The sequence below is a fragment of the Dendrobates tinctorius genome, unplaced genomic scaffold, assembly GCF_039654945.1.
Source record: "Dendrobates tinctorius isolate UK_male_01 unplaced genomic scaffold, ASM3965494v1 ptg000029l, whole genome shotgun sequence".
NCBI classification, from domain to species: Eukaryota; Metazoa; Chordata; class Amphibia; order Anura; family Dendrobatidae; genus Dendrobates; species Dendrobates tinctorius.
Window position 1 is genome coordinate 48,898,902 of NW_027361697.1, and position 14,678 is coordinate 48,913,579.

Genomic DNA, 14,678 nt, shown 5'->3' on the forward strand with positions numbered 1-14,678 from the left:
ACTCCAAGGCTATTTCATGGACAGGTGTGGGCAATCCCTTCGTTATGTCATTCTCAATTAAGCAGATAAATGGCCTGGAGTTGATTTGAGGTGTGGTGCTTGCATTTGGAAGGTTTTGCTGTGAAGGAAACAGCGTTCAAAGGAGCTCTCCATGCAGGTGAAACAAGCCATCCTTAAGCTGCAAAAACAGAAAAAACCCATCCGAGAAATTGCTACAACATTAGGAGTGGCAAAATCTACAGTTTGGTACAACCTGAGAAAGAAAGCACTGGTGAACTCATCAATGCAAAAAGACCTGGGCGCCCACAGAAAACAACAGTGGTGGATGATCGCAGAATAATCTCCATGGTGAAGAGAAACCCCTTCACAACAGCCAACCAAGTGAACAACAATCTCCAGGAGGTAGGTGTATCAATATCCAAATCTACCATAAAGAGAAGACTGCATGAAAGTAAATACAGAGGGTTCACTGCACGGTGCAAGCCACTCATGAGCATCAAGAATCAAAAGGCTAGACTGGATTTTGCTAAAAAAACATCTAAAAAAGCCAGCACAGTTCTGGCAGAACATTCTTTGCACAGATGAAACCAAGATCAACCTCTACCAGAATGATGGAAAGAGAAAAGTATGGCGAAGGCGTGGTACAGCTCATGATCCAAAGCATACCACATCATCTGTAAAACACAGCGGAGGCAGTGTGATGGCTTGGGCATGCATGGCTGCCAGTGGCACTGGGTCACTAATGTTTATTGATGATGTGACACAGGACAGAAGTAGTCGAATGAATTCTGAGGTATTCAGAGCCATACTGTGTGCTCAGATCCAGCCAAATGCAGCCAAACTGATTGGTCGTCGTTTCATACTACAGATGGACTATGACCCAAAACATAAAGCCAAAGCAACCCAGGAGTTTATTAAAGCAAAGAAGTGGAATATTCTTGAATGGCCAAGTCAGTCACCTGATCTCAACCCAATTGAGCATGCATTTCACTTGTTAAAGACTAAACTTCAGACAGAAAGGCCCACAAACAAACAGCAACTGAAAACCACCTCAGTGGAGGCCTGGCAGAGCATCAAAAAGGAGGAAACACAGCGTCTGGTGATGTCCAAGACTTCAGGCAGTCATTGCCAAGAAAGGGTTTTCAACCAAGTACTAGAAATGAACATTTTATTTACAATTATTTAATCTGTCCAATTACTTTTGGTCCCTTTAAAAACAGGGTGGCACATGTTAAGGAGCTGAAACTCCTAAACCCTTCATCCAATTTTAATGTGGATACCCTCAAAAGAAAGCTTAAAGTCTAAACTTCAACTGCATCTGAATTGTTTTGTTTAAAATTCATTGTGGTAATGTCTAGAACCAAAATTAGAAAAATGTTGTCTCTGTCCAAATATATATGGACCTAACTATATAAATATATATATATATATATATATATATACATACATATCTTCAGATGACAAACAAAGAAAAGAAACAAGATACATCCTCTCTTAAGAGAGAGTATATTATACAAGAACTACAGGGTGGGCCATTCATATGAATACACCTGGATGGGCCATTTATAAAGATGCAATCCAAAATGGCCAAATTCAAAATGGCTTACATGGTCACTACCCATCTTGAAAAGTTTCCCCCCTCCCATATACTAATGTGCCATAAACAGGAATTTGATATCACCAACCATTCCCATTTAATTTAGGTTTATCCATATAAATGGCCCACCCTGTAGTATTCAGGAAAAAGATAGGGTTAGGATTAACACACAATAGGGAAAAAGACCAGGATACCCACCTACCAATCGGACTGCATTAACGTTTTCTCACGGATTCAACGTTTTCTCACGGATTCTTCTGAGTTTTGTGCCAAGTTTTATTTTATACACATTGGTTTAGGAACCTACTTGAGCACCATCACAATAGTGCCACGGTATATTATATTTAGAGTTGAGCGATACCGTCCGATACTTCAAAGTATCGTATCGGATGGTATCGGCCGATCTTTAAAAAAAGTATCGGTATCGCCGATTCCGATACCGGAAGTCCCATTCAAGTCTATGGGACTTCCGGTATCGGAATAAGAAAAACCCTTTCCTGCCCTTGTACAGCCTCTCTGGGGTCTGTACGGGCCTTTCGGGGGGGCTGTGCCGGCCTGCCAGGGGGGCTGTGCAGGCTCCGGTGGTCTGTGCCGGCCTGCCGGGGGGCTGTGCCGGCCTGCCGGGGGGCTGTGCCGGCCTGCCGGGGGGCTGTGCAGGCTCCGGGGGGCTGTGCCGGCCTGCCGGGGGGCTGTGCAGGCTCCGGGGGGCTGTGCCGGCCTGCCGGTGGTCTGTGCAGGCATCGTCCGATGGGACTACAAGTCCCATCGGGTGATGCCTGCTACCATGACAGTGATTGACACATTAGCCAATGATGGGACAGTAGTAGTCCCACCATCCGGCTAATGTGTTAAATGTAAAAAAAAAAAAAAAAAAATTACATGCTACATACATACAACATGCATACTACATACATGCTACATTCATACTACATACTACATACATGCTACATTCATACTACATAAATACTACATGCAACATACATACTACATATATACTACATGCATGCTACATACATACTGCATGCTACATACATACCACATATATACTACATACATACTACATGCATGCTACATGCTACATACATAACACATATATACTACATGCATGCTACATACATACTACATGCTACATACTACATATATACTACATGCTACATACATACTACATGCTACATACATACTACATATATACTACATGCATGCTACATACATACTACATGCTACATACATACTACATATATACTACATACATACTACATACATGCTACATGCATGCTACATACATACCACATATATACTACATGCATGCTACATACATACTACATGCTACATACATACCATATACATACTACATGCATGCTACATACATACTACATGCATGCTACATACATACTACATGCATGCTACATACATACTACATGCTACATACATACTACATACATACTACATGCATGCTACATACACTCACTGGCCACTTTATTAGGTACACCTGTCCAACTGTGTGTTAAGACTTAATTTCTAATCAGCCAATCACATGGCGGCAACTCAGTGCATTTAGGCATGTAGACATGGTCAAGACAATCTCCTGCAGTTCAAACCGAGCATCAGTATGGGGAAGAAAGGTGATTTGAGTGCCTTTGAACGTGGCATGATTGTTGGTGCCAGAAGGGCTGGTCTGAGTATTTCAGAAACTGCTGATCTACTGGGATTTTCACGCACAACCATCTCTAGGGTTTACAGAGAATGGTCCGAAAAAGAAAAAAAATCCAGTGAGCGGCAGTTCTGTGGCCGGAAATGCCTTGTTGATGCCAGAGGTCAGAGGAGAATGGGAAGACTGGTTCGAGCTGATAGAAAGGCAACAGTGACTCAAATTGCCACCCGTTACAACCAAGGTAGGCAGAAGAGCATCTCTGAACGCACAGTGCGTCGAACTTTGAGGCAGATGGGCTACAGCAGCAGAAGACCACACTGGGTACCACTCCTCTCAGCTAAGAACAGGAAACTGAGGCTACAATTTGCACAAGCTCATCAAAATTGGACAGTAGAAGATTGGAAAAACGTTGTCTGGTCTGATGAGTCTCGATTTCTGCTGCGACATTCGGATGGTAGGGTCAGAATTTGGCGTAAACAACATGAAAGCATGGATCCATCCTGCCTTGTATCAACGGTTCAGGCTGGTGGTGGTGGTGTCATGGTGTGGGGAATTTTTTCTTGGCACTCTTTGGGCCCCTTGGTACCAATTGAGCATCGTTGCAACGCCACAGCCTACCTGAGTATTGTTGCTGACCATGTCCATCCCTTTATGACCACAATGTACCCAACATCTGATGGCTACTTTCAGCAGGATAATGCGCCATGTCATAAAGCTCGAATCATCTCAGATTGGTTTCTTGAACATGACAATGAGTTCACTGTACTCAAATGGCCTCCTCAGTCACCAGATCTCAATCCAATAGAGCATCTTTGGGATGTGGTGGAACGGGAGATTCGCATCAGGGATGTGCAGCCGACAAATCTGCGCCAACTGTGTGATGCCATCATGTCAATATGGTCCAAAATCTCTGAGGAATGCTTCCAGCACCTTGTTGAATCTCTGCCACGAAGAATTGAGGCAGTTCTGAAGGCAAAAGGGGGTCCAACCCGTTACTAGCATGGTGTACCTAATAAAGTGGCCAGTGAGTGTACATGCTACATACATACTACATGCTACATACATACTACATATATACTACATGCATGCTACATACTACATGCTACATACATACTACATATATACTACATGCATGCTACATACATACTACATGCATGCTACATACATACTACATGCTACATACATACCACATACATACTACATATATACTACATGCATGCTACATACATACTGCATGCTACATGCATGCTACATACATACTACATACATACTACATGCTACATACATACCACATATATACTACATACATACAATACATTCATACAATACATACATAGACATACAGTACATATAACAGAGTAACATACTTACCAATACTTGTCACATTGTTCCCCGAAGCCATTGTCTTTTCCAGAATAAATATTAACATAACAAACCACAAAAATACTCACCCACGATCCGAAGCAGTCCACGAGTGTGTCCCACGATGATCTTGGGTAGAGAACTGCAGCATCAGCTGTTGCTGCCGTTCTCTACGGGCTGCAGGAATCCAATGACGGAAGGTAGGTATCCTTCCGCACTGTATTCCTCCGCCACTTAAAAAAAAAAAAAGTCCCTAGTCTCACTTTATGCCATTGCTGTGTGGGAATTTCCCACGCAGCAATGGCATAAAGTGAGACTAGGGACTTTTTTTTTTTTAAGTGGCGGAGGAATACAGTGCGGAAGGATACCTACCTTCCGTCATTGGATTCCTGCAGCCAGTAGAGAACGGCAGCATCATCTGATGCTGCAGTTCTCTACCCAAGATCGTCGTGGGACACACTCGTGGACTGCTTCGGATCGTGGCTGAGTATTTTTGTGGTTTGTTATGTTAATATTTATTCCGTAGACGACAATGGCTTCGGGGAACAATGTGACAAGTATTGGTAAGTATGTTACTCTATGTTATATGTACTGTATGTCTATGTATGTATTGTATGAATGTATTGTATGTAGTATGTATGTAGTATATATGTGGTATGTATGTAGCATGTAGTATGTATGTAGTATGTATGTAGCATGTATGTAGTATGTATGTGGTATGTATGTAGCATGTAGTATGTATGTAGCATGCATGTAGTATATATGTAGCATGTATGTAGTATGTATGTGGTATGTATGTAGCATGTAGTATGTATGTAGCATGCATGTAGTATATATGTAGTATGTATGTAGCATGTAGTATGTATGTAGTATGTATGTAGTATGTATGTGGTATGTATGTGGCATGTAGTATGTATGTAGCATGCATGTAGTATGTATGTAGCATGCATGTAGTATGTATGTAGTATGTATGTAGTATGTAGCATGTATGTAGTATGTATGTGGTATGTATGTAGCATGTAGTATGTATGTAGTATGTATGTAGTATGTATGTGGTATGTATGTAGCATGTAGCATGCATGTAGCATGTATGTAGCATGCATGTAGCATGTATGTAGCATGTATGTAGTATGTATGTAGCATGCATGTAGCATGTATGTAGCATGTATGTAGCATGTATGTAGTATGTATGTAGTATATATGTAGTATGTATGTAGTATATATGTAGTATGTATGTAGCATGTAGTATGTATGTAGCATGCATGTAGTATGTATGTAGCATGTATGTATGTAGCATGCATGTAGTATGTATGTAGCATGTATGTAGTATGTATGTAGCATGTATGTAGTATGTATGTAGTATGTATGTAGCATGCATGTACTATGTATGTAGCATGTAGTATGTATGTAGTATATATGTAGTATGTATGTAGTATGTAGTATGTATGTAGCATGCATGTAGTATGTATGTAGTATTTTTTTTTTTTTTTTAACATTTAACACATTAGCCGGATGATGGGACTACTACTGTCCCATCATTGGCTAATGTGTCAATCACTGTCATGGTAGCAGGCATCGCCCGATGGGACTTGTAGTCCCATCGGACGATGCTTGCACAGACCCCCGGACATCAGCACAGCCCCCCGGCAGGCCGGCACAGCCCCCCGGCAGGCCGGTACAGACCCCCACAGGGTGCACAGACCACCGGCAGGCCGGCACAGCCCCCCGGCAGGCCGGTACAGACCCCCACAGGGTGCACAGACCACCGGCAGGCCGGCACAGCCCCCCGGCAGGCCGGTACAGACCCCCACAGGGTGCACAGACCACCGGCAGGCCGGCACAGCCCCCCGGCAGGCCGGTACAGACCCCCGGCAGGCCGGCACAGCCCCCCGGCAGGCCGGCACAGCCCCCCGGCAGGCCGGCAGAGACCCCCGGAAGGCCCGAAATGACGGCGCATCATGATGCGCACACACCGCGCATCATGATGACGTCAGTCTGTCAATCAACTTTGAATTCCGATTCCGATGCCGAATTCCGATATTGAAAAAATATCGGAAGTCGGTATCGGAATTCCGATACAGCAAGTATCGGCCGATACCCGATACTTGCGGTATCGGAATGCTCAACACTAATTATATTGCAATTTTTATTGTAAGTACACTTTAACTGTGAGAGACAGAATTTTAAAAAAATCCAGAAATCACATTGTATGATTTTTACATAATTAATTTGTATTTTATTGCATGAAATAATTATTTGATCACCTGCCAACCAGCCAGAATTCTGGCTCTCACAGACCTGTTAATTTTTTTAAGAAGCCCTCCTACTCTGCACTCATTACCTGTAGTAATTTCACCTGTTTGAATTTGTTACCTGTATAAAAGACACCTGTCCACATATTCGACCAATCACACTCCAACCTCCCCACCATGTTCAATCCCAAAGAACTGTCTAAGGACACCAAGGACATAATTGTACACCTGCATAAGGCTGAGATGGGCTACAAGACAATAGTCAAACAGCTTGATGAGAAGGCAACAACTGTTGGTGCAAATATTAGACAATGGAAGAAATATTAGATGACTGTTAATCTTCCTTTGTCTGGGACTCCATGCATGATCTCGCCTCCTGGATAATTCTGAGAAGGGTCAGGAATCATCCAAGATCTACATGGGAGGACCTGTTCAATAACCTGAAGAGATCTGGGACCACAGTCTCAAACATTACCATTAGTAACACACTGCGCCGTTATGGATTAAGGGTGTGGGTACACGTTGCGGTTACTGCTGCGGAATTTTCCGCCCGGATTTGACAAAATCCGCAAGTAAATCCGCAAGTCAAAAGACCTGCTGTTTATCTGTGGATTCATTGCGGTTTAGCCTGCGGTTTTCCCCTGCCGTTTGATACCTGTCATGGAGTAGGTGCCAAACCGCTGCGGAATCCGCACAAAGAATTGACATGCTGCGAATTTAAAACCTCAGCAAATCCGCGTGGAAAATTCTGCACCGTGGGCACTGTGTTTTTTGCTTTACATAGACTAAAAGGGTACTGTACAATGCAGCAGAAACTGCTGTGGATCCGCAGGGCCAAATCCGCTGCGGATCCCCAGCAGAATCCGCAACGTGTGCACACACCCTAAAATCTTGCAGAGCATGTAAGGTCCCCTTGCTCATGCCAGCACATGTCCTTGGCCTGTTTGAAGTTCACGAAAGACCAGTTGTATGATCCAAAGTAGACAAGTGCAGTAAGACATGTAAGGAAGCAAGTAACATTTTAGGTATCAACTCCACTTGCCGTGTTTGGAGGAAGAAGAAGGATGTGTACAATCCCAAGAACCCTGTCCCAACTGTGAAGCATGGTGGAGGAAAAATAACACTTTGGGGGGTTCTTTTGTGCAAAGGAGAAAGGATGACTGCATCGTATTGAAGGGAGGATGGATGGGGTCATGTAATGTTAGATTTTGGCCAGCAACCACCTTGCCTCAGTGAAGATGAGTCGCGAGTGGGTCTTCCAGCATGACAATGACCAGAAACACACAGCAAGAGCAACTAAGATGTGGCTCCGTAAGAAGCATTTCAAGGTCCTGGGGTGGTCTAGCCAGTCTCCAGACCTGAACCCAATAGAAAATCTTTGGAGGGAAGTGAACTCAATGTTGCCCAGTGGCAGCTCAAAAACCTGAAAGATCTGAGAAGATCTGTATGGAGGAGTTTGCCAAAATCCCTTCTACAGTGTGTGCAAACTTGCTCAATAACTACAGGAAACATCTGACCTTTGTAAGTGCAAACAAAGGTTTCTATACCAAATATTTAGTTCTGTTTTTCCAATGTATTAAATACTTATTTGATGGAAAAAAAAGTGGATATTAATTATATAAAAATCATACTATGTGATTTTCTGAATTTTTTTAGATTCTGTCTATCACAGTTGAAGTGTACCTATGATGAAAATTACACACCACTCCTTTGTTTGTAAGTGGGAAAACTTTCAAAATTGACAGTGAATCAAGTACTTCTTTTCCCACTGTATATGATGTAACATGGATTTAGATTTAGGGTATTTTGGTTAAAAAAAGACTTATGTCCAACAAGCACAAGTTTTGTTGATAATTGGTGTCAATATGTAATTCTAATCATGTGACATGTGGTGCACCTGCAAGGGATAATTTCTCTTATCGCACTCAATCTAGCACTCAACCTCTGCTCTAGTATATAAAGTGAGCATAAATCACGCACCAACACAGCCCAAACACTCCGGATACTTAACATGGGATGATGAGTCCCCAAAATATATTGCTGTCAGACAATCAGAAAGGTAACACACTCTCTGAAAGTCTATGGATTCTTTAGTTCATATAAAGATCAAACTTATTAAAAATTTTAAGCTTTAAAGGGAATAGCTGGAACTTTAACCGTTTCATGACCACCAACGGTAGATAAATGTTGGGCTTTGTGCAGCGCAGATGTTTGTCTATGGTCGGCAGTTTTGTGCTGATCGGACCCCCACATACCTTATAAGGAGAGGATTATGGCGCACAATGCTTCCTGTGACCCCTAACCTCATAGAGACCAGATTGGTTCAGGTTCAGATGACATCAGCATCACATCAGCCAATGAGACAGATCACTGGGAAGGTTAGTTGTAGCAACAGACTTTCCCAGGCGATCTGACTCCTATTGCTGTTTCTCCTCCGATCTCCTGTCAGTGAGAGATTAGAGGAGAAAACAGTGTGACAAGTGCTGCTAGCAACAGCTGTGCCTGTCAGTGATCTTGTTATGAAGTAAAAAAACAGATACGGCAGGTTAGGGTTAGTGCTATAGTTAGGTTTAGTGTTAGGTTAAAGTTAGGGTTAGGGTTAGGCAAAAGTTGGGATAGGGTTAGGCTAAAGTTAGGGATAGGGTTAGGTTAAAGTTAGGGTTAGGATTAGGCTAAAGTTAGGGCTAATGTTAGGCTAAATTTATGGTTAGGCTAAAGTTAGGGTTAGTGTTACAGTAAAGTTGTGACTTTTTTATTTCCACGGCTTTAAGTCATAAACTTCTCTGAAGCACTTGGGGGTTCAAAGTGCTCACCACACATCTAGATAAGTTCCTTGGGGGGTCTAATTTCCAAAATGGTGTCACTTGTGGGGGGTTTCCACTGTTTAGGCACATCGGGGCTCTCCAAATGCGACATGGCATCCGATCTCAATTCCTGCCAGTTCTGCAATGAAAAAGTCAAACGGCACTCCTTCCCTTCCGAGCTCTGCCGTGCACCCAAAGAGTGGTTTACCCCCCACATATGGGGTATCGACGTATTTAGGAGAAATTTTACAAAAAATTTTGTGGTTCATTTTCTCTTTTTACACTTGTGAAAATAAAAAAAAATGGTTCTAAAGTTAAATGTTTGTGAAAGAAAGTTAAATGTTCATTTTTTCCTTTAGTTCCTGTGAAGCACGTAAAGGGTTAATTAACTTCTTGAATGTGGTTTTGAGCACATTGAGGGGTGTAGTTTTTAGAATGTTGTCATTTTTGGATATTTTCTGTCATATTGACACCCCAAATTCACTTCAAATGTGAGGTAGTCCCTAAAAAAATGGTTTTGTAAATTTGGTTGGAAAAATGAGAAATCCCTGGTCAACTTTTAACCCTTATAACTTCCTAACAAAAAAATAATAATGTTTCAAAAATTGTGCTGATGTAAAGTAGACATATGTGGAATGCTATTTAGTAAATATTTTGAGATATGATTCTCTGATTTAAGTGCATAAAAATTGAAAGTTTGAAAATTGCAAAATTTTCTAAATTTCCGCTAAATTTCCATTTTTTTAACAAATAAACACAAATCATATCAAAGAAATTTTACCACTACCATAAAGTACAATATGTCAAAAGAAAACATTCTCAGAATTACTCTGATCCGTTGAAGTGTTCTAGAGTTATGACCTCATAAAGTGACAATGGTCAGAATTGAAAAAATTGGCCCGGTCACGAAGGCAAAAGCATGCTCTGGTGCGAAAAGGTTAAAAATTAAGATGTGTCAACAGAGCAGCGGTTTCTCTTCCTGTTGACAAAGCGGGACTATTGGCATCATGCTGATTGACAGCTGGCTTCCCCCAATTAGGCAACAGAAATATGTCTGTCAATCAGCATGACACCATTAGTCCCACCCTGTCAACAGGAAGAGAAACCACTGCTCTGTTGACAGTGAGTAGCTGAATCTCTGACAGGGAGGTCAATGACCAGAGCCGAATACAAAAGGGAGGTAATTGCCTCTGTTAGCAACTACATTACTTTTTTATGTCCCTGATATCCCTTTTAATATAAAAAAAATGCAGTGCTTACAATAAAAGATGTAAAAAGATAAAAATAAAATGACACACAAATATGCAAAAACAGTTATAAATAAAAAAGGGAGAAATAAAAGACATACCTATTCTCCTTCTGTTTCCTTGGAGGAAGGACAAAATGAATTATGGACCACAAGCAGCATCGGCAGCCCCTATATGTGTACAACTGTCTTTTGTACCACCCAGCTTTTTATAGTTGTTTTTCTTAGGCTTATAACTCCAGGATGACCTGGATAAATCCATTTAAAGGTTACTGTTTTGACTGGATGATGAGCTAATTTATGGCCTTGCATTTCAAATATCCTGTGTCTCATCCACTCGGCTATACAGTCAATAGGAAATATTCTGCCTAGTCACAAACCATTTGATTCCATTTGAAGCTTAGGGTCCAGGAGCTGAGCAGCTATGTTTTACACCTCCAGTGAAAGACCCTTTGTGCTTGCAATACTGGTATAACTAGTGTCCCCCTTTTGTCAACTAAATGTAACTTTATTGCTGTTATACTGTTCCCCTACTGATTACCGTATATACAGTATTTCCTTTACTTCTGGTTTTAAGAACTCACGTATGGACACCAATTGACATTGGCAGTGGAAATGATGTGCATTATAAGATCCAAGAATATAATTACTGTATATATATATATATATTTCACATTGGTAGCCTGTGTGAACATAGCTTAGGTCTTATAAAGAGCAATGAAGGCATTTAGGGTCACTTTGCCAACTGGACATTTACACCATGCTGTATGCACAGCAAATAAAAATAAATCAAAGTATAGTACTGTATATTGAACAGAGGGCATATATACAGGGAATTCTAGATTAAAATTGCTATAGGCCACAGCCCAGAAATGTTGAGTACAATTCTCATGTCAATGCCATGTTCACATGTTCATTATTTGGTCAGTATTTTACATCAGTATTTATAAGCCAAAATCAGGATTGGATGAAAAATACAGGAGTGCTGACGTGTTTCTATTATACTTTTCCTCTGTTTGTTCCTGTCCTGATCTTGGCTTACAAATACTGATGTAAAATACTGACCAAATAATGAAAACATGAACGTGGCCTAATAGTTACCAACATATGCTTTATCAACCAATTCTGCGGCAAATCACAATCAACAGAATTCTTCTTCTTCCAAATTTGCATCTTACCTTTCCATTTACATAGTTCCTAGGCCAACTAAAACTCGACATGACACGGGTAAATCCATATGGATGTGCCAACATGAAGCCCACTGCCATTTTGTACAAACTGTAAAGATTATTAATGTTAAGGGTATTAAAAAAGACCTGTGTAAATCTTCTAAAATGTTACGAAAGAGATTTATCCTTACCGAGCATCAAAGTAGGTGAGAATAGAGGCTCCTCCAGCACCATGGCCTCTTTGGTTATCGTGGTTGTCAACAAAAACTAAGGCCCTATCAGTTGGCATAAAAGCCCAGCCTTCTCCCCAATTTCTGAAAGATAATACAGTGGCAAATGCAGTCTTAAACTGTATGTTACATCTGTCCATTACTAGCCCCTTTTAAACTTACTTGAGATATGCCATCTTTTCTCCTTCCCACCTACGGATGACTTTTCCAAGTTTGGTCCCATATTTAAATTCTGTTACTCGACCAATGCTAAGATACTCTTTGGCCGAAATTCCTTCTCCATCTAGATCAATCACCTAAAGGCAAACATAACATGAATCACAATCTCATTTGCAGCCCAGTCTCAATCTACACATAAAATATACACTAGACACTTTCTAGTATACTGAAATTTTCAATTTTAAAATTGATGTCTGCAAAACTCAGTATTCGTGTAAAAGAAAAATCTATAAGTTGTGCCACTTTATTTTAAAAAATGTGTTAGAGACATGATTTTATGGCATTAACTAAATTACAAGTATTATATCTTCACCCCATGGCTCTTTCTGCACAGTTCTGTCCATCAGCCAGGTCCACTTGAAAAACACTTCAGGTGGGAAATCGGTTTATCAATTGGAGATAGATTGGTCTGGCCTCATGCTCCTCTACAAGAAGTGGACAGCTTTGCAGTCTGCAAGGAAGGCTGTGCTATCAAGCGCAGGAGGAAAACCTGTAAAATAGTATATTAGTAAATGCCACAGAATCATATCCCAACACATCTGTTAAAATAAAAATACTGTGAAGATGCGTAGAAGAAAAATCATGATAAATCATAGTCAATTAGCCATGATTCCCTATATGAAAAGGAAGAGTAATGTAACATGATTAATAGAATCAAACAGAATTTAAATAAGTTTTCCAGTGATCACTTATGAATCAGTGGGAGTCCGACCATTGGGATCCATATCAATATGTAGTACGAGAAATTTCTATCCTTATTACAAAATGAAGAAGCAGTTCAGATATTAAGCCTCAAATTCAGTCATTCTCTAAGGGACTTCTGGATAAAACTGAGTGCAAAACAGTGGCTTCTGGAGTATTACCTCAAGACTAAAATATCTATTGACACAATGAATATTGGTCACCTTACAGTGTTGTGCTGTGCATTTGCCACTACCTAATCCAAGGATCAGGAAAATCCACAAAGTAGAAAAGAGAAACCAGTGTCTGTGGTTCTTACAAACCACAACAAGGCACTACAAGACCTTCTGGTGAGGCGCCATAATATCTCAGCAATGTATGTGAATCACTGATCACCAGAGTAGCATGGATCTCAAGGTTGTTGTGGTTTGTGGGAATGACGGACACTATTCAGTCCTTACTGGTGACATCCAAAGTGGAGTTAGGTCTAAATATCGAAGAAGGGATCAGAACCTATGTTTTTTGCTCTAAATTAAACACATGTCTAAATTTTTAGCCTGCATTATGCCCTATTTTAATATATGAGGTTCTATGTAATTTTTTTCTCCACACTCCAGCTTTGCTATTTGGACTTTAATCCATTTTGGAAGTCCCCAGTGAAGACCAAGCAAGCCTGGAACCAAGTGTGGGACAACTCTGTGAATACCACTATGCAGTATAGCTCAAAAAAGATTGGAAAAGTAGTGAGTCTATATTAGAGATCAGTAGCATCAGCAGATGCCAGTAGCATCTAAAGGGCATATTTACATTTTGCACTAATGCATAAAAGTGAATAAAGTGTTTTTAAAATACTAATTTATATTACTAGCTTAGTCCGTGCGAAATCTTCGCACATTGGTCGTCGGGGCGCAGGCAATTTCAGAAAAAGCAAGCTGGTCAAATGTAAATGTATTTCATGGGCTGATGAACACAGACAGGTATTTATATATGTAGATTAGTAATAAAATAAATTGTTTCGATAAGTAGAGGCCAAAAAATGTTTTCTGGTTGAGGTGCCACCTGCAGGTCATTGTGTCTTTCTGGAGGTTTATGAAAATGAATGTTTAAATTGTATTTAGTGATAGAATCATGAATGTGTGATTTGTTTTGCTGTTTTATTGCTGAGGGGAGCAAGTTTACCTTTAAAATGGTGTATCATGTGTGTGTGGGGCGAAGTGATCAGCGAAAAAGCAGTGCATGTTTACAAATGTGTTGGTAGCGTGCTTTGGGGTACTGTGGTGTCACCTGCAGATCATTTTTCCTTACTGCAGGCTTATGAAAATTAATGTTTAAACTGTATTTTGTGATCAAATCTTGGATGTGTGGTTTGTTTGGCTATTCTCTTGCTGAAGAGGGCAAGTTTACCTTTCAAATAGTGTATCATTTGTATGTGTGGGTGCAGTATGAATGGGGATACAAAGGAATCAC

The 14,678-nt window shown here is 40.7% G+C and overlaps 1 protein-coding gene across 2 annotated transcripts in view; it reads right to left on the reverse strand.

Annotated features, from left to right (window-relative positions):
- The window catches only part of LOC141085984 (pancreatic alpha-amylase-like), a 138,947-nt gene that overhangs the window by 17,154 nt on the left and 107,115 nt on the right, over window positions 1-14,678 (reverse strand). For both annotated transcript variants that reach the window (XM_073571701.1, XM_073571702.1), the window contains exons 5-7: window positions 12,474-12,607; window positions 12,273-12,395; window positions 12,091-12,190 (exon numbers count right to left, since the gene is read on the reverse strand). In XM_073571701.1, coding sequence (XP_073427802.1) covers window positions 12,091-12,190; window positions 12,273-12,395; window positions 12,474-12,607 — 357 coding nt within the window. The remainder of the gene's footprint in view (window positions 1-12,090; window positions 12,191-12,272; window positions 12,396-12,473; window positions 12,608-14,678) is intronic.